The sequence below is a fragment of the Biomphalaria glabrata genome, chromosome 9 (genome assembly GCF_947242115.1).
Source record: "Biomphalaria glabrata chromosome 9, xgBioGlab47.1, whole genome shotgun sequence".
In the NCBI taxonomy this organism is placed as follows: domain Eukaryota; kingdom Metazoa; phylum Mollusca; class Gastropoda; family Planorbidae; genus Biomphalaria; species Biomphalaria glabrata.
In genome coordinates this window covers 15,715,350-15,735,211 of record NC_074719.1, presented here as the reverse complement: position 1 = coordinate 15,735,211, position 19,862 = coordinate 15,715,350, and the positions used below count along the sequence as shown (strand labels likewise).

The following is a 19,862-nucleotide window of genomic DNA, read 5'->3' as shown; positions in this document are numbered from 1 at the left end:
TTAGCTCTATCGTCAATAACAGTACCGTGTGACTTTATTGTTATCAACGAGTTCCCATGTGACATATAGTTAAAATTATATAAGTTATTAAAATCAACCGATCACTGTTTGAGGTGGGCTGGCACTTTTGTGCAGTATTTGTCCCTCCGTATATTTCATATGTTATAAAAAGTATAACCGATAACCTCTGGGCATGGTCGGAATTTAGTGACTGATTTTTTGCTTTGATTTTTTTATTTTAGGTGAGAATTTAACACTAAACCATCACTTGCCCCAGTGCAGCCAAGGAGGTTTTGAGTTTAAAACCCCATACCAGGGGGTTTTGCAATCAAATCCCCCACTTCTATAAAACAACAATATTTGTATTAAACATTATTACGTGTATATAGTTTTTGCTACTACCTAATTTCATAACATCAAACCGAACCCGAACTATAATTGTCATCGAACCGAAACCAAACTTAAATCTGACCGAACCCGAACTATAAAAGTTGTGTTCGATTCCCATATCTAATAAGTTGGCTATATGACTGATACAAACTAATTGATACAATTAAACTTAATATTAGCTTTGTTTTTGTTTTTTTTAATTAATTTTTTTTTTAATTTCTTTTTTGCTTTTTCAGAAATGTGCTAGCTTTCAACTTCCATTTTTTTTAATGAATTTATAACTCGCATTTGAAAAACAATTTCCTTTTATATTTCATCAATTCAATTGTCCAGACCTCCAATTAACTACCTGGTTGACATATTCTTATACTTAAAAAAAAATGTTATTTGCATAACAACTTTATTGATATGGTTTATATTTAGTCCCTTGGACATTTTGGGCTTCTCACGCGATCTTTGGACTTTCTGCATTCATCTGTCTTTTGACAAGATTAGTTTCTTGTATAGGCTGGACTGTCCATTCTTCGATGTTGTCTTTTCACCTTTAACCTATGTTTTGTCTGGCTTGCTTGATGGTTGTGTCTCTGCTGAAAGGTCTTAGAAAACCTAATGTGGCCATACAGTCCAATGAGGCGTTTTTTGTATGTTAATCATCATAGGGTCCAATTGTTTGTGATGCGTAGGCTATTTTTATATGTATGTGATGCACTCCTTCTATATCATCTCGATTTCATGGATAATAACATCCTCTCGATTGTTTAAAATGCAATGGTATTTTTATATTTAAAGACATTCTTTCCTTAGGGATGGCGAAGCGTTCCTCTGAGCAGTTGTGGTCTAAATTATCGTTTTTCCCCCCCCCCCTTTTTTTTTCTCTATTTACTGTAGTTTCAAAATACATACTAGTAATTTAGGTGCGCCAATTGTCTTTTTTTTTTAAAACCTTTTTAAAATCTAGACAGTTTTTTATTTTTACAATTTTTTTATGTGTGAAATTGTGTATCAGAAAATGTGGGCACTTGAAATAAGCTAGTCCTGAAAAAAAAATATCCAGATCCTGGTTAAAAGACTCGTCAACTAAACTACTGTAAATATGTAGTTTCACATGCTTGTTTCTGGTCTTCCCTTTTTATAGCCTCTATCGGGTTTGATCCCAACTCTCCGTATTTTTTAAGCAGAATTTAGCCTAATAATGTCAGCTTAATTTAAAAAGATAACTGAAAATGCAAAAGATACATAAGGAAAACGCTATTTCCGGCCCATTCTAGTTTTGATCAAAGAAACGAAATGCGCCCGCGCAATATCGACCATTGAAAAATTGAAAAAATGTGCTAATGCGCCTAAAGTAAAGGGATAAAAGCATTGTGTAGAGAATTAGTTGATGAGAATTCCAAAATAGCTAGAGTAAAATAAAATAATTAAATGTTAATATAAAGATTATATCCAAGACTGTAAGTTGATGTAAAGACTATATCAAAGATGGTACTAATCAATTATTAAGAAAAAATTATTTATTCATAGTTGATGACAATTCAAGAATCAGTAAAAGCAAATTAGATTAGTGGTAATTAATTCTGTTTTATATAGTAAAAGTAAGTTAAACATTGCAATATTGAGAAATTCTGTGATTTTTCGGATCTTTCCTTATATAAGCTTTTTTTTTTTTTTTAAAGTTTTTTTAAATCTCAATATATAAACGTATAAATATGTGTGTGCAATGTGCATTCCTAGCTTCATTTTATGATACAAAAAAAAAGTTTTTTGGTAAACTGTTAAGTTAGTAGCTAGTAATACCCCTAAGAAAAATATAATTATCATTTTAAATAGTTATCTCTATTGAATCCTTTTCACTGCTATTCTTATTTTTAACTCTTTTTAAGTATTCAGTAATCTATTGTTTCAAAAATATATTTTAAAAAAAACTCCTTCTAGAATACTTGCTGACATTAAGATATCGATTGTTTAGACTTCCAGACCAAATAACATTTTTATTGTACTTAGAAAAATTATAACGGTCAAACCAGAGTTTTGCATTCTTGGCCAATTAGCTAGTATTTATTTCCACAAAGATATACATAAACTGTCAAAAATTCTATTAAGGTAGAGCCGTTTTTTAAGATCCATGTTCACTCAACCACCCAGGTTTTGTTGTTTTTTTTTTGTACTGATGAAGACTTTGCAAGTTGATAAGAGGAATTGTAGCCTAATAAGATACATAATTAAAGCGTAAATGCCTGTTTGTTATCTACTGACAATAAGTATTATCGTTTTTCCTATCAAAACAAACAAGAAACTTGCATCTAGATCACAGACCTATATAGATATCTATATTATAATATATATAGGTATGTGATTTAGACATCACCAGTAGATCTAATAAAATCGAATTCAAATCAATGTAAGGTACAAATTTTCTCCATATTTCACTCTAGCCAGTAAGTTGAGTAAGTTCTATTAGTTCTATATATAGATCTAGAATCTAATAATTAAAGTCACTAGACCAGGGGTTCTCAACCTGGTTGATTGGCGATTTGCCAGGGGTCGCCTAACCTAAGACCATTGAAAAAATGAATTAGACAATTAGAATTGTTTTTCAAGTTTTTGTCTATTCTTCTATTGCTGTGTGCGGAGGGGGGGGGGGGGGGTAGTCGCGGCAGAGTGGGGAGTTGTAAAAAGGGGTCGCCGAGCCTAAAAGGTTGAGAACTGCTGCACTAGACTGTCTTAGCCTTAGAATAGAACTCTAAACTTTAGACAATAAGACGATAAGTTATTCAAGAAATTGAATATAAGACATAATGATAATTTATAAATCATAAAAAAATATATATAGAACAATAAAAACAACACTGGTCAAGCTGTCAACTCAAGACACAGAAATTTTACAAAGACAGAGAATTAGAATGTAGATCTAGTCTCTAGACTAGAGGAGGCTCTTATATAAAGGACAACCCATCAAATTCTCCTTCAATTAAACGCGTCGCTTTTTTGTTTGTAATTCATTTGTTTTTATGTTACTTGTTAGGAGCAAACATCAACGTTTTGGGATTGCGCATGTCCAATTTTAGATAAGTTCCGTATTTTTGTTCTGCTTTTCCAGTTTTTTAGATTCTCGGTAACCATGTATGTAAAGCTATTGTTTTGTTAAAACCTCCCCCGGCAATTCGCAACCATATATAAGGGATGAGGGCTATATTATGAGCCTGTTTGATCGTAGGCAGATGGGCATATCAAAATAAGCTTCCAAACATCTTGAGAAAGACATTCCAATCACATTTATGCTAAATAAAATTTTAAAAGGAGCTGTCCAAACAAATAATAATGAATTTAACTCATTCTTCTTCATTGGACACAGCAAAATCATAATAAGAAATATTATTGGGATTAATAAATCTCTATGATTTTTCAATGAATAAACATGACCTAGATCGAAATATCTAGAATATATAATTTATGAATGAAAAAAAAAGTGCGGGCTGCTAATTTGAAGCTAGAGACCATGCCCACTGCAGGTGATCACGCCAAGTGAGCTGGTGTGAGGAGAGGTATTTAATACACTAAGCGTGTAGTGTCACTACCTATCAAACAGACAATGGAGGGAAGGGGGAGAGAGTCATGAAAAGAATTATAAGCATCTATGGGAGGGAGGGGATGGACAAAACAAACATCCAAATTATGAAAACAAAAAGAGGTTCCATGGATGGGAATTAAAAGAGAGAGAGAGAGAGAATACATGTAGCCTAGTTGAAAATATCAAGTTTATTAAATTATAATAATTAATTTATAGATCTATAATCTATATAGATTTATTTCTGTTTCTACAAATAGATTTTATAGGTATATAAATAAATAAACTTCTATAATATATTTATGTATATATATAGAGAGAGGGAGAGAGAGAGAGGGAGTATGAGGCAATATAGACTATAAATACATGTTGCAGAAGTGAATCTACTTCTTTTAATACAATCTAAATAATTTTTAATTAAAAAAATTAACACAGATATAATGTATTAACAATTACATTTTGGTGTTCATTGATGGTGCTCAGTATCCAATGAAGGGGAAAGCACAAAAACTTTGTTCAGATTAGGAGCATGAAGTGACCCAATTTATTTTAATATAATCAACCTGTTGGTTGTCTTTCTCCTCCCTTTACTGTCATTCATTGGGGGGTAGCATTATTCTTTGTGTGGAATGAAGCTGTTATGATTATGGTCCATGCGCTTTCCACACAATAAGTGCTCTCTGCTGTGCCTGCTTGTACACCTTCAGGGCTACTCCCTAAGTGTGTTTAGCCTACTGTTCATATCCTGAGAATAAAAGTAGCTCCCCGGTAGTCAGTCGCTTCTGCCCAGAACCAGTCCATCTTGACTCTGTGACTCTTAAGATGGTAAAGTTGAACTTTTTCATCCTGCTGCTACTTGCACTGGCTTCTCAGTCTCATACATACTCCCTTCCATGTACTATTAGAGGTTGTAGTCCTGGTGGAGATGATTGTCTTTGACATGTCAGCTTCCAGATGACTATGTCTTTCACCCACATGCATCATACACCTTCCAGCTTGAGGTCCATCTTCTGCCAGGTCTGTGACATCTGTTGATTTGCTGTCTGGCATTTCTGTAGCTGGTGGTTTTTCAACAAGGTAGGGTAGCTAGCTATTTGCCCAATCCTCCTCATATTTCAGCTGGGCTTGGGACAGTCCTAGGTGGTTATCTAGTAGAACTTTGTTAAAACATAATAAAAGGAAATTAACATTTTCAGGCTACTAAATATTCTTGAATCGTTAATAAATGATAACTTCTAGATTTTGACCTATTTGTATTTTATAAGATAAGTGATACAGCGTCAGAATATCAAAATTTTCAATAGACTCTGGCTTATTTTTTAGTACTGTCTTTCTAACATGATCTAGATCTAGTTTTCTATGCTCTATGATGGTTCAAAAAAGTTAAAAAATAAATTTGTAAAAATTTCTAAGTGCAAGGACACAGGTAGGCCTATATTTTGGTTCAAATTTGAACTTTCATATAAACATAGAATAGTAGTTTATCTATAAGAATATGTAGGTTGAGATTGTCTAATAATATACGTACATGTATTTACTATTTTCTTATAGCGTTTAGAAAAGTTCAGCCAGCAGAGGATATGGCTAAAGATCCATCATCATTAGATGTAGATAATCTTCATGATGAGTTTGAAAGCAGCACTGAGTGGAGTATTAGAAGGAAATTTCTATTATCTAACTTTGACAGTCTGAGTCTTGATAGGTTTCTTTGCCTTTCTCATCATCATCATCACCATTCCTTTGGGTTCCTCATGGAACATAGGGCCTTGTCAAAAACATGCCACTCTCCACGGTCTCTTGCTAGTTTTCTGATGGTTTCCCAGCTCTTCTCTGTCCTCTCGGCTTCTAGTACACTGCGTCACCATGTTCTTTTTGGTTTTCCTCTGCGTCTTGTTCCACTCTAAGACCTGCCTAGCTCTGTTGCTGGCATATTTTCTCATGGTGTGACCAATCCATCTCCACTTCCTCTCTAAGATCTGCACTTCTATATTTTTCTGTCCACTTATCTCCTATTGTTTGGTGTTTTCTACTATGTCGTACCAGTGTATTTTTAGGATATTTCTCAGGCATCTGTTGATGAAGGTCTGTACTTTTTTGTTGTCGCTTCAGTTGACCTCCATGTTTCAGAACCATACAGTAGGACAGCCTTGACATTAGAGTTAAAGATTCTTAGTTTAATCTTGTTTGAGATGTGAGGAGATTTCCAGGTTGGTTTTAGCTGTGTAAATGTCTGACGTGCTAGATTTATATGGCGTTTAATGTCTTCATCTGTTCCACCTGATATACTGACACACTCCCAAAGTATATAAAATTTTCTACCTGGTCTATTGTCTGAGAATCCAGTACTATGTCTCCAATTTGTTTATTGTTTACTTTAAGTACTTTTGTTTTTTTGGTGGTTTATTTTGAGGCCTACTTTTTTTCCTACTTTGCTTAAAGCTGTGATCTTTTATTGCATATTCTGTAGTCCGTGTGATAATAGGGCTATGTCATCAGCGAATTCCAGATCTTCCAGTTTTAGTGTGAGAGTCCATTGGATTCCTTTCCCTGCGTTAGAGTAGGCTTCTTTTGTGACCCAATCCAAAACTAGAAGGAACAGGAGTGCTGTAACACATGCAAACACCCCCACACACATTGTTTTATTTATAATATTTTACTAATAATCTATTAATTTTCTTTTAGCGTAGAAAAGTTCAGCCAGCAGAAGATATGGCTAAAGATCCACCATCATTAGATGTAGATAATCTTCGTGATGAGTTTGAAAGCAGCACTGAATGGAATATTAGAAGGAAATTTCTATTATCTAACTTTGACAGTCTGAGTCTTGATAGGCTTCTTTGCCTTTCTCGCTGTCTTGTAAATGTTGCAGTATATGGATGTTCATATCCACTGGAAGTAATGAAAGAGCTCAGTGAAAGAAGTGCTGGTATTTTAGAAGAGGTGGAGAAGGAAAAATCAGCAGCAAGAAAAGAAAATTATTCTGCATCATTTATTAAAGCTTCTGGTAATAAAAGTAATTAATTATTTTCTTTAAAGATTCCTTAGAATGCATTCTTATTATAGATCTATATATTGAAAAAATGTTAATTGTTTAATACATTATGTATATAAGGGTACATATTTTAAAACCATATTTTTATGATAAAATTGAAAGTTTGTGATACTTATAAATATCTGTACCTGTTATTTGTCATTTTCAACAATATCAGTGCACCTTTTAATGTGTGGCTGAAGATAGCATCAATGGTAGTGACTGCATGTAGCAGAAACGTAACTTTTATGATAGTACCTGTAAAGGCTCTCTTTCTTATTACAATTTTACAAAACATAATTTAACACTGGGGATACAGTATCTTGAGAATTTAAATTAGAGATGGTATTATTATATTGATGTCCAAACTGCTCTGATGAATCCTAACTAATATGTATGTGATTTAAACTTGTGTAAAGGGCTTGTTTTCCACACAAAAGTCACAGCACTAAATTCATCTTTTCTGTCCCCTTTAGGATGCCAAAAAATAGAAACTACTTTCATATATAAATATAGCACATATAAGCTATAGAGATGTACTTGTGAAGCTATGTTATCTTTTTTTTTCTTGCTTGAATTTCAGACAATGCAGTGGCTCACAACAGTGGCAGTAGGAAGCGTAAAGGTAAAGCTTATTCAAGCAAAGAAATACAGTTTGTCAAGGCCTCTGAGAGTCTCAGCCCAGACAATCAGAAACTAGAAACAAGAGATTCTACAGATAATAAGATGACAGTGCTAGAAAGGGTTGACAATCCTGGGGGCAGTGGTAGCTGGGAGGAACCTTTATTACTTTCTTCACAAGTTTTGTCTGATCATGTTGGTGACACAGCAGCTGCATCAGTTCCAGCACAAGACATTGAACAGCTTAAAACTGATGTGGCTGTCTCGTCCAGCAAAACTTCCAAAGTATCAAATGCACAACCACTCTTTTCCAAGGAGGAATACTTTGCTGCTTGGAAAGCGGAAAAAGATGTTAATCTCATTAAATTTCGAAAGTTGGCCTATGAAGTTATGGCTTTGGAAAACCTGTGCTATGGTGACGTAGATAGATTGAACTCAGCAGTGAAGAAAGTTCCCCTGGTAATAAAAAGCATCAAACCACGTACAGGATCCAAGAAGCAGAAAACCAAGGATCCTGTTATTTGTCATGTTTTTCTTAACGACATAAAGATAGCTTCAGGTGAAGGATTTGGTGCCAGGTGTCATGCTTATGAGGCTGCCTTGCAAAAGATTTTTATGCCTTACCTTCGTCTAGTCAACCTTGATGATCCATCGAGTGCTGAACTGCATGCATCAGTAACACCTTTTTCCCCTGACTCACAGAAAGTTGACACACTGTCCCCAACTTTTAACTCAGAGAAAGTAGAAACAAATACTGCAAAGAAGCGACAAGAGGATTCTACAAATAATGAAGACGACAACCTAAATTATTTTAGGGAGTTCAAGCCAATAGAAGATTTTGTAATTGTTGAACCACTGATGCCTGACACAGAAAATCGACCTACTTGCACTCTAGGAAGAAGTGCTTCATTTAATCAGATGATTGTAGAGTATGACTATTTGTCCTGTGATGATGGTGATTTTCGATGCATACTGAAAATAGAGGGTAAAGTTTTGGCTGACATGAAAGGAGTAACGAAGCCTGATGCTAAAAATGAGGCTGCGGCTGAAGGGTTGAAAAGATTAAGACAAATGTGCTGGACTATTAAAATAAAAAAGGTGATAGACTCAGATTTTACAGTTACCAAAGAGGAAATATTGAGCCATATCAATGAGCAGTCAAATGTCATCTATAATGACAATACTAACATTGGAAATAAGATGCTTAGAAAAATGGGTTGGTCAGGAGGTGGTGTTGGCAAAGATAGGTCTGGTATTTCAGAACCTATAATGCTGACCAGTGTGTTTAACAGACAGGGTTTTGGTCTTGATACAGGTAATGGAGTCACTGGTGAGTTTCGAAAGCGAGTAAGGGAAGTTATTCAGAACTATGCTGCATCCAGCGACCAGGAAGACCTTTTGTTTTCAAATGAATTTAGCTCAGAGCAGAGTAAAGTGATACATGGCATATCCAAGGAGCTAAAACTGAAGTGTAAAAGCAGGGGCAAAGGTCAGGAGAGGTACCTTTGTATCCACAGAAAGAGAACATCCGATCAGCTTATTTCTCACATCATGTCCTGTGGTGGTGAGACGGCTAAATATAAACTGGTCCCTCCTGGTGAAAATCTTAGTGCTTAGCAAGTTTGCAAAATAAGTAATGTAAGCAAGTCAACCTGCTCAGTTTTTTCTTTAACTTGCTAATTTGCTAGCTCTCTGAGACTTTATTTTTTGGGATGAGCATGCTTATACTAGTACTACTAACAGTTTTATTAACATTAATACATTACTATTTAAATTTACATTGTAGAGTTAAGAAAACCACTTAAAATAATCATGAACTAAACAAGTGGTTTAATACAGAGATACTAGTAACTAGGTAATGTTAATTGTGGTATATTGGGTGAAGCCGCCACACACACACACACCCCCCCTTCCCAAAAAAAAGCATTTTATAAATAGTGTTTGAATTTTTAATGTTTTTATTGTATTTGTTATTCATTTCAAGTGAAGTCATTTCCATGTGAATATTGTAAGCTAGGATGTTTTTATTTAAATTAAGTGTCAGATGATCAAATCTGGAATGCAGACATTCTAAATAATCCAGGTGGCTTATATTTTTTAACGTGGATATATCTTTTTTTTTTTTTTTTTTTTTAAATAAAATTTACTTATGAAGAAAATCTGTCATTTTTAAAGTTATTTTATAGTTTAAATTATTTTGTTTTGGACTGAAGGAATGATAAATATATTTTGTGTAAACTATGAAACATTGACCATAACAACAGAAATCTCTACATGTAGGCCTACTATCAACTTTTCTTAGCCATAAATGCTTTTCAAACAGTACTCCATTCATTGTTTACAAAGAACTAGTGTAGTAACTGTAATCATGAGTTTTGGGGAATTTTTTTTTTTTTGGTGTCATTAAGTTAAATTGAAAAAAATAATAATAATAAACAATCAGTTTATACAATTTTCAAGAACTGTACCATTATAATTTTGGGTGTAAAAAAAAATTTTGTTTGTGTTTTTGTTTGTTAGTTACCAGTACCTATTTATTTTTGGCATACTGATAATTACTTTTCTCTCCCCCACCCTTTTTTTCCATAAAAAACTTGAATTATAGTTTCTGTTACATCATGGCACCCTTTATAATGCTAACCATCCCAAACCAGCATTACTTATTTCCACACACACACGGGCACCCCCTATGACATAGGAAATAGCCCAACATATTATCTTATCTTATATAATACAGACGTTACTTCAAAAAAGAAGATGATTACGTCCTACGCGTCATGCATTTAGTCATGCATATTAACCAAAGACTTAAATTCTGCCAAGTCACTGGTTTTCCTGGCTAGCTCAGGCAACCCATTCCATGCTCTAATAGCACTAGGGAAGAAGGAGTATTTGTACAAATTTGTCCTAGCATATGGGACGAGGAATGTGCCTTTATCTTTGTGTCTTTCAGAGTATTTTATTAAATTTTGTTTTTGTATTTGAAGATTATGGTTCAGTGTTTTATGTATGATTGCTACTTTACTTTTGAGCCTTCTGTCCTGAAGGCTTTCTAAATTTAATGATTTTACTAAAGGTGTTACTCTAGTCAAATGTGAATATTCGTTTGTTATGAATCGCACTGCTCTATTTTGTGTCTGTTCTAGTTTCTTAATGTTTTCTTGAGTTGAGGGGTCCCAAACAGAGGATGCATATTCTATTATTGGCCTAACCAAGGTTAAATAACATTTTAGTTTTATGTTCTTATTTGATTTATAGAAATTTCTTTTAATAAATCCTAATGCTTTGTTTGATTTTTTTGTAGTTTCATCAATATGTGGATTCCATGACAGTTTTTCATTTATTATAACACCTAGGTATTTTGCGTTTTTAGTCTGTGTTACTGGTTTGCCATGAATAAGATAAGTGGAATTAATTTGTTTTAGTTTTTTTGTTACTCTTAACAACTGACATCTTTCTGGGTGGAAAGACATGCTCCAATTTGATTCCCATTTCTGTAATTCATCTAATTCTCTTTGTAAAATATCTGTGTCTTGTGTTGTTTTTATTGTTCTGTATATTATGCAATCGTCTGCAAATAATCTGACTTTTGTTCCTGAAGTAATGCAATTTGGTAAATCATTTATGTAAATTAAAAATAGTAGTGGACCCAAGACTGTTCCTTGAGGTACACCAGAGTTTACTGTTATCGGTGTTGATTTAGAGCCATTTATTATTACAGTTTGTTCTCTCCCTATCAGAAAATCTTTAATCCACTGATGCAGTGGACCATTAATGCCGAAATATTTTAATTTTTTAAGCAAGCTATGGTGGTGAACTTTGTCAAAAGCCTTAGAAAAATCTAGTAAGATAGCATCTATTTGTTCACTATTATCTAAACCTTTTGAAAAATCATCAATTAGTCCTATTAGTTGTGTTTCACATGATCTATATTTCCTAAAGCCATGTTGGTATGGTGTGAGGACATTATGTTTGTCTAAGTGGTTTATGATGTTGCTTCATATTATGTGTTCTAGGATTTTACATGTGATGCTGGTAAGTGATACTGGTCTGTAGTTTCCTGGGTCAGATTTTTCTCCTTTTTTAAATAGGGGGGTGACATTAGCTTCTTTCCAGTCCTTTGGTACTCTGCCCTGGTTAAGTGAAGCCTGAAAGAGTATTTTGAACACTGGGGCTAGCTCATTACTTAGTTCTTTGAGTAATCTAACTGGAATACCATCAGGTCCAGAAGCTTTATTTGGTTTGGTGTTGGCTAATAGTTTTTGAATTCCATTTTCTTGTACTACTATATCTTCTATGTTGTCTACTTGGTTCAAATTCAGTAATATGTCTTTGTCTCCTGGGGCTGAGAATGCTGATGCAAAGTATTTGTTTAGGATGTTTGCTTTAGTTTCATTATCATTATGTATTATGTTATGTTCATCTTTTAATGGCGCTACGCCTGTTGTTTCCATTTTCTTAGACTTAATGTATGACCATAGGTTTTTGTTGTTATCTTTAGATATTACATTGTTTATGTATTCACTCTGCAGCTGTCTGCTTACTTTTTGGGTTAAGTGTTTAATTTGTATATACTTTTTGTAAACTCTTTCTGCATTAGTTTCTTTAAATTTTCTATATAGGTTTTCCTTCTGTTTACAAAGCTTCTTTAGTTTATTATTAAACCAGCATTTATTTATTTTGTTTGATGTGTATTTAGTTGGTATATGATTTTCTATAATGCTTTTAAGATGGTTTTTAATGAAATTCCAGAGGTCATCGACTGGTTGGTTAATGTCTTTTTCTAATAAGAATGTTTGTTGAAAGTTTAATGCAGCTTGGTGTAGTTGTGTTAGGTTACATTTATTCCAGAGTAAGATTTTTCTTTGGGGTTTTGTATTGGCTACTGCTTTTATCTGACTGTGTATTTTTATGATCTCATGGTCTGATAGACCAGGGATAATATCATAATCAACTACTAATCCAGGTCTGTTGGTTAAGAAGAGATCTAATGTGTTGTTTAATCTAGTTGGCTTTTTAATGATTTGATCTAAACTTAGGGGAAGTGGGGCTATCTACGAAGATCTGATTTCTGAATTTGTGAACATGCACTATTTATATTAGATTTTTACCAAATATTTAAATTTTTACTACCTTAACTATTTTAACTGTGAATAGACCTTGATTTTAATTATATGACTGTATAGAATCTGGCCCTTGTTGTTTAGAGAGAGAGTGGTCCTTGAGGGACTGCAGGCACGACATGGCCTAAATTGTGCCGATGTGCCTCAAATCAACAAATCAAACAAATCTAAACTTAGGTTGTGTAAAGTTTCTATGAAAAGCTCATTTATGTCCTTAAGGTTTTGGTGTTTATCTATGGTTAGTGTTTTCCAATTTATATCAGGTAGGTTGAAATCACCCATAATCCAAAAAACTGCATTTTTATTTGTCTCTTTAAGTGTAGTAATCTGATTACATAGTTCCTGCATGTATTCTAAACTAGAATTTGGTGGTCTGTAAATGCTGCCTATTATTAGGGATGTTGAGGTGGTATTAATTTTACAAAATGTTGATTCTATATTTTTTGAGTTAGGTAAGGTAATTTCTTCTGCTATAAGAGTGTTTTTTATTGCTAAAAGAACTCCTCCATGATTATCAGCCCTATCTTTTCTAAAAATTTCATAATTACTATTGAAAATTTCTGCATTATAAATTTCAGGATGTAGCCAAGTTTCTGTTCCTGCAATTATGTCTGGTTTCTCACATTCTAATAAAATGTCTAAGTCTGCTGTTTTGTTCCTAATGCTTTGAAAATTTATTACTAAGGTTTTAAGATATTTTGGTGTTACTTCTTTAGTAGGTTTGTTTAGTGAGGCTGTTGTATTAATTTTAGTAGATTTAGGTTTAACAGGAGTGGATCTGGCTAGTGGTTGGTGAGTTTGGTTTGGGATGGTGTTTAGGATGTTGTATGGGTTAGAAGTGTCCGCATCAAAGGAATCAAACAGTCCTGATGTAAACTGAGGTAACCCACATGGTACACAGTGCCATGATGCATCTTTGTTGCCTAAGGCATAATACACAGGTGTATTCATATGGAGACATGATGCATGGTACCATTCATCGCAGGTGTCACATTGAATGGCTTTCTGTTTCATGGTGCATACTTTTTTGCAGATGTTGCATCTATCTTTAGATCTAGGCCCTGGATTTGACTCTACATCTCCTGCTATTAATATTAACAGTGATAGGTATTTATTTCTGCTGTGTCTGATTGAGAACTTCCATTTGTGATGGGTAATCTTCTTTAGTGTTATGGATGTGTATGTTAGGTTATTTTTTAGGTTGCTTTGATCTAAAGTGTGATGATTGATTATGACTGTTGTTTCCTTTTTAAGTTTAGTGTTGACTAAGGTAGATCTGGTTCTGTGTTCAGCTAGTGTGTATTTAGTAATTATTAGGATAAATAGCCAGAGCAATTTCATGATGACTGTTGTTGATTTTAGTTTTTAAAGGGGTCTAGTCTAAATCTAGTTTAAGGTTTACAATGCCAAATTTATGTCTAAATCTAAGTTGAAAGCTAATTTACAATGACAATTAAATCAAATGAAATGGTTTATTAAATTCAAAATATGGACCTAGACGACCTAGACTAGATCTAATTCTAGATCAATATATTTACGTGTATAGTTAACTATATAGAATATTACTATTAGTTATTATTAGTAGATGATTAGTAGATCTAAAGTTTTAATTAAAGTCTAAGTCTAACACTAGACTGACTAGATCTAAAATAATAATTATAATTAATATAATAATAATAAATATAGTCTAGATTCTAGTGTCACTAGATCTAGTCCTAAGCTAAGAGTTGTTAATTTGAATTAATTAGTGGGAAAAATGCTGAATTAAGTTAAATATATAATTTAAAGATATTAGTTTATTAGTTAAATAGCTTTTTTTAATGAATTTGGTTTGATTTAATACAACATCTCTGAGTATTCTTAGACTATCAGCTTTTGTATCGAAATATTTGAAAACCTTCACCGTATCAGGATCCAGGTTTTAAATTTCGTTTCAACTTTGAAGTAAGTCATCATTACAATACAATTGTGTGGAGGAAATAAAAGTGAACACACAATTAGAGACTTTTCTTCTACCGGCAGTAAGAAGAGGAAGATGCGCGGTGGCTGAGTGGTAAAGCGCTTGACTTCCGAACCGGGGTTCCTGGTGAAGACCGGTACCGGTATTTTTTAATTTCGGGATCTTTGTGCTCCACTGAGTCCACCCAGCTCTATTTGGTACCTGACATTAGTTGGGGAAAGTAAAGGCGGTTGGTCGTTGTAGTTGCCACATGACACCCTCGTTAACCGTAGGCCACAGAAACAGATGACCTTTACATCGTCTGCCCTATAGAGCACAAGGTATGAATGGGAAACTTTTAAGAAGAGGGCTTGCTAAAACAAAATCAAGGCTGACTGTCGTACGGTAGTCTAAAGGGTCCCTGGCTCACCCTCCACGCTGCCATCACCGGTCGTCCTGCAGGAGGTTTGATTATCTTTTTTTTTTATAAACGCAATTAAGTCGTCACCATACAATGATGTAATAACGGTCTGTATAATTGAACTATTCCGACAATAAAAAGTCAAGTTTAGTGGAGACGTTTTGAAATGTCTTCTAAGAATTTTCAGAAAAATATTAGTGCAGAAGCCTCTCTTGAAAACGGTATACATTTTTAAACGTCAATATTTAAAAAAAAAAAACTTAAAATTTTTGAAACATTAGGCTATAACCCTTTTTATTGGTTAATATTTAAATAAGGATTTAAAACTACAAAGAAAATAAACCTTTTTTTTTTATTTCTCTTATAAAATGAATGCATCGTTTTCTTCCCCTCCTTTTGTCAGAATCTCTCGCTCCACATTTTGAGAAACGTTGCATTTAGGTAAGGGGAAAATAGTGTTTCGTATTTCTCTTCTTCTGGCTAATCTTATGTAGACACAAGCGCACGTACATCGCTGCACAGAACATGACAACTCGAATTTCAATTTCAGACAATTGTATTTACTATAAAATCTAGTGATTTAATTCACTGTAAACTACCTGAACTTCACTGTACCGGTACTTGATCTTATTAAGCTGTAATGAGCCGCACCCAACTCTCTTGAACTTTCATCGAGCCGTATTCAATTCTACCAACTGTAATCAACCGAACTTGAACATTCTCTCTCTGGCTTATATAATGTTACGAATCTCACTATCCAGGCTCTCTGCAAACTGCACCTTACACCACCAACTTAAAGAACTTGACAACTCAGGGCTCCAAAGTAACGTAACACTTTAATAGTTGAATAAATAACAGCCAATACTGTACAATTGGCAACACGTACACTGTACAAATATCTCTCCGATAACACCGTTCCGCCGTATCAATTCTTGCACTGGCCTCTCCGTCTCGTTCCAGGCTTGCACTGGGTTCAACAGTTCAGGACTGACTTCACACACTAGGCTCGTTGTGTCGGATTCTATCGCAGACCAAGATCAAGACGCCGTTCGTCTCAACTGTACTTGATAGTACTCCGCACTGAACCGTCGTAATGCTCCGTACAGAACCACACCGCTGAACTGTGCTGTAGTCGACCGGACTGTAGTGGACCTTCTGTCGTGAACCTCCTTTCTGAACCTCGCTGTATTGAGCCCCTTTTCTCCACCGTCTTGACTGCGACACCTTCGTTCTTATATAGGGTACCTACTGGCCTTCTCGAACCGGACAGAACGCCGCTCGACGTTTCTAGGTGGTCAGATGACTACAACTCTCGTGACGCTCCTGTTCACGACGTCGATCCTTCCCGAACCCTCGTGTTGACACTCGTCTCGGCTGACCGTCGTAACTCGTAACGGTTGACTGTCGTCTACCGCTGGCCTGGGGCGATTTGCGTCGACTGACTACACTCACACCACTACCCCCATCTGTGCCACCACCAGGTTTATAACAATAATTTTTAAGGTCCCCAAAAGCTTCTGGAATGTCGCAAAAACATAACGAGTCTATTCTGAAAGAGTAGGCCCCTATGTGACCATATTTCGAACGCTGGTTTGTTAACACACATACATTCCAGAGACATGCTAACATCGGTCACATATGTGCAGAGGGATCATACACAGTGACTACCTATGCAGCTAGTTCATTTATAACAACTAGTCGACAGGCGGCAAAGACGGAATTTATTTTCTAATACAAACTCTTAATTTTCAGGATGCCAAACAATAGTCACTGTTTATCAAAAGACGACATTCTTCAGGTATAAAATATTATTGAAATCTCACATGTAATTAATGTAAATTTTGTAGAATTGGAAAGTAATTAATTGCCCATTGAGATTTCTGAAGTTAATAATGTTATTTCATTCGTCTGTAAAAGAATCTCTAGCCGAGAGGACGGAAATGTTACAATGTTTCAGTCGAATGATATACTTGAATATTGTAGGGGATTTTTCTTCTTGGTTCTGATGCTTCCTAATGGGGACGAATTAGTCACTTAATAGCAAAAAAAAAAGTGTTCTTTTGTTGTCGACTATTTTCAACTAATTATATAGAAATAAAATAGAAATTTGTAATTTAGTTTAAAGTGTGGTTGAAAAAAGTAGAAATTGGAATATTAAAAGACACGTCTTCATCTGGATTTGGAAAACAAGGGCATCCGGCTACAAATACAATTTACAAGGAAGTCGTTGCTATGATTGATGTAAAGAAGAAAACAATGGAAGGATATATTGCAAGGACTGTTTCTATAAAAGCAGAAAATTTGACATTTTGTGACCATATTAACAACGAGTCTTTATTGAATAAAGAATTTCCATGAGATGATGAAAATGTTATATAAATAAAACCCATATATCTGTAATGTTAAAAAGTTTATAAATGTTTTTGCAAACGATGTAAAATGATATAAAAGTCAGAATGACTGTAAGCACCTTAATGTATTTGGTTTGACAACACACCTGACATAGCACACACTGATCAGAGTCAGAAGTTGAACTATTTTTAAGAGAGACAAAAAAAAAAGCTGATGAGCTCAACCCCATTATCTTTAAATGTCTAGAAAAGGTTGAACTTGAATTTATATGTGGAGTTCAAAGATATGAAAATGCAGCTTCAATGTATGGAACCATGTAGGAGTACAGGAAATTTAAAAGCAGAAAAGCTATTTAATAGATGTGTATATCATTCATTTAATCTATATGTGGTCAACATTCTTTTTCAGAAATTAGCTTTTGCCTAGCATTTTTTAAAATGATTGAAGTACTTTTTTTCATTCTGAAATTATGGCCACTAAATAAAGATTGTCTTCGAGTCCGAAGATTAATGAGGAATACAGTATTTCCCGTGGCTGCGCAGCCCCAGCTGTAACCTGCATATTTTGCCACATCCAGGGCAAGCATAACCATTGTCCGCAGGTGGTCGATTTAGATTTTCTTTTCGTCGTCTGCGTTTGTCCTCGGCAGCAGATTTTCTTTTGGTCTCAAATGTGTATCCCGCGGCCTTCGTGAGTGACCTCCAGCTGTCTCGTTCCGACGCCACATGCAGCCAGGTGCTCTCTTCTATGTCAGCCAAGGAAAGTTGACGCCTAATCTGGTCTTTGAAGCGTTTCCGTAGGGCGCCTTTGTTAAGTCGACCACCTTTAAGCTCACCAAAAAAAAGACTGCCTTTGGCATACGTTCGTCTCCCATACGGGATACGTGCCCTGCCCAGCGTAGCTGTCGGACCACTAGAGGTGAAGCTTAAGATCTTTTATTTTACCTATCTTTACTGAAGATATACTAGAAGACCAAAGATACACAAGAGTAGGTCTATCTTTAAACTGTTGACAAATTGGTGACTAATTAAACCTTTTATTTAACAAAAGCATAACATGTTAGCGCAAAGTGTTAGAAAAAAGGCTCTTCTAAAATAAAAACAAAGTTCTGTGATTCAAAAGAAAAAAAACAAGAAGAAAATGTCAGACGAGCAATCACACGATGCCGGACTCACTATTTAAGAAGAGAAAAAGAGGTTCATTCCTAAGTGCATAGATCGTTTTTGAACTGAGCTTCAACTCCTACTGGAAGCAATCATTGATGTAGCAGATGGTCACGTCCCTAGTGACAAAATGAGGACAATGTACCTATCTCAAATTAGGTCAAGCGTACCCACGCTTGCTTAGATGCCAGAAAGACGCCAATTAAAACTTATTTCAAGGCTAAAGCAGGGAAACATAATTAATTTAGGTTAAATTAAAAACAATTAAAAGGAAAATAAATAAACGAGTCAATGATGGGTATTGAGATGTCACGGTTCTTTATTTTAAGGAAAGATATAAAAGGAGTAGTATAGTAGCTTGGGACGAGAGAGAGAGAGCTAGAAAGTTAGACTTAGAAGTCGCTAGTTTTTAAAGTAAATAGTTACTCATTATTTTTACTGAATCCTGTATCTGCTTTATAGATCGTTTGTACGTACATTTATTATTTCAAGTTTGAGTTTAAAATAATTAAAACTCTATAAAAGCATATCAGCACTTTGTTACTTCATTAATTATTAAAGTGTTTGAACTATAATCAAGGTATTCCCGAACCTGCATATGCCACAATTTAAGTTTATCTCATCAAGATCTTCAAGTCAAATAAACATAATAAACACGTGACATAGATAAATTTGGAGCAATTTATCCGAAAAATTCTTTAGTTCAACAACCAACGAAGTATTGTTAATGTCAGTTTCAAAATATTGGCGTATATTTTTCAGAAGCCAACATTCAAACAGAAATACCATGACTGAGAAGGGATATAACGGTAACAAAAGTTATTTTTGAAGAAAAATGTTGACAGTGCACGATTCATATGCCACTAAGACCTTAAAAAATATCTCTAAATCATTTAACAAGCATTCAACCGTTTCTTACCATCTGCTTATCTATGGCGTCATATGAAAAAAGGATTTTTAAAATTAAAATAAAGAGCTTTTGAGACAAGGAACAATTCAACATTTTCACAAAGGGGAATTTTATTAAAAATAAGATCGTTAAAGACTATCTTCTTCTTCTTCTTCTAGCCAGCTTTATTGCTGCTGAGCTGTGAGCTCTTTTGCAGACTGTGCCAAGGAAAAAAAGTGTGCTGTTTTCTTCAGTTGTTCAGCACTGCCATACAGGGTGTTGGTTATGTTGGGCTGTAGTGGAAGTAGGGTCTGCCTAAGGTGGATTAGGGAGAGGCATTCAAAGAGGATATGGTTTACGATTTCAAA

General features: G+C 34.6%; 1 protein-coding gene across 3 annotated transcripts; it reads left to right on the top strand.

Annotated features, from left to right (window-relative positions):
- Nucleotides 1–2,726: 2,726 nt before the first annotated feature.
- On the top strand, nucleotides 2,727–9,738 carry LOC106050132 (uncharacterized). Of its 3 annotated transcripts, none has more exons than XM_056042326.1 (3): nucleotides 2,727–2,825; nucleotides 6,638–6,968; nucleotides 7,570–9,738. In XM_056042326.1, exons 2-3 carry the CDS (start codon nucleotides 6,665–6,667, stop codon nucleotides 9,222–9,224), a joined length of 1,959 nt encoding a protein of 652 aa, XP_055898301.1. In that variant the 5' UTR covers nucleotides 2,727–2,825; nucleotides 6,638–6,664; the 3' UTR covers nucleotides 9,225–9,738. The 3 variants fall into 3 exon arrangements, with proteins under 3 accessions (XP_055898301.1, XP_055898302.1, XP_055898300.1); XM_056042327.1 differs by having other exon boundaries at nucleotides 2,731–2,834; nucleotides 6,638–6,959; XM_056042325.1 differs by having other exon boundaries at nucleotides 2,731–2,834.
- Nucleotides 9,739–19,862: the final 10,124 nt, after the last annotated feature.

Coding starts and splice junctions, on each gene's coding strand:
- LOC106050132 (XM_056042326.1), top strand. CDS start 6,665: ATGGCTAAAGATCCACCATCATTAGATGTAGATAATCTTCGTGATGAG. Junction 6,969..7,569: donor TAAAGCTTCTGGTAATAAAA/GTAATTAATTAT, acceptor CTTGAATTTCAG/ACAATGCAGTGGCTCACAAC.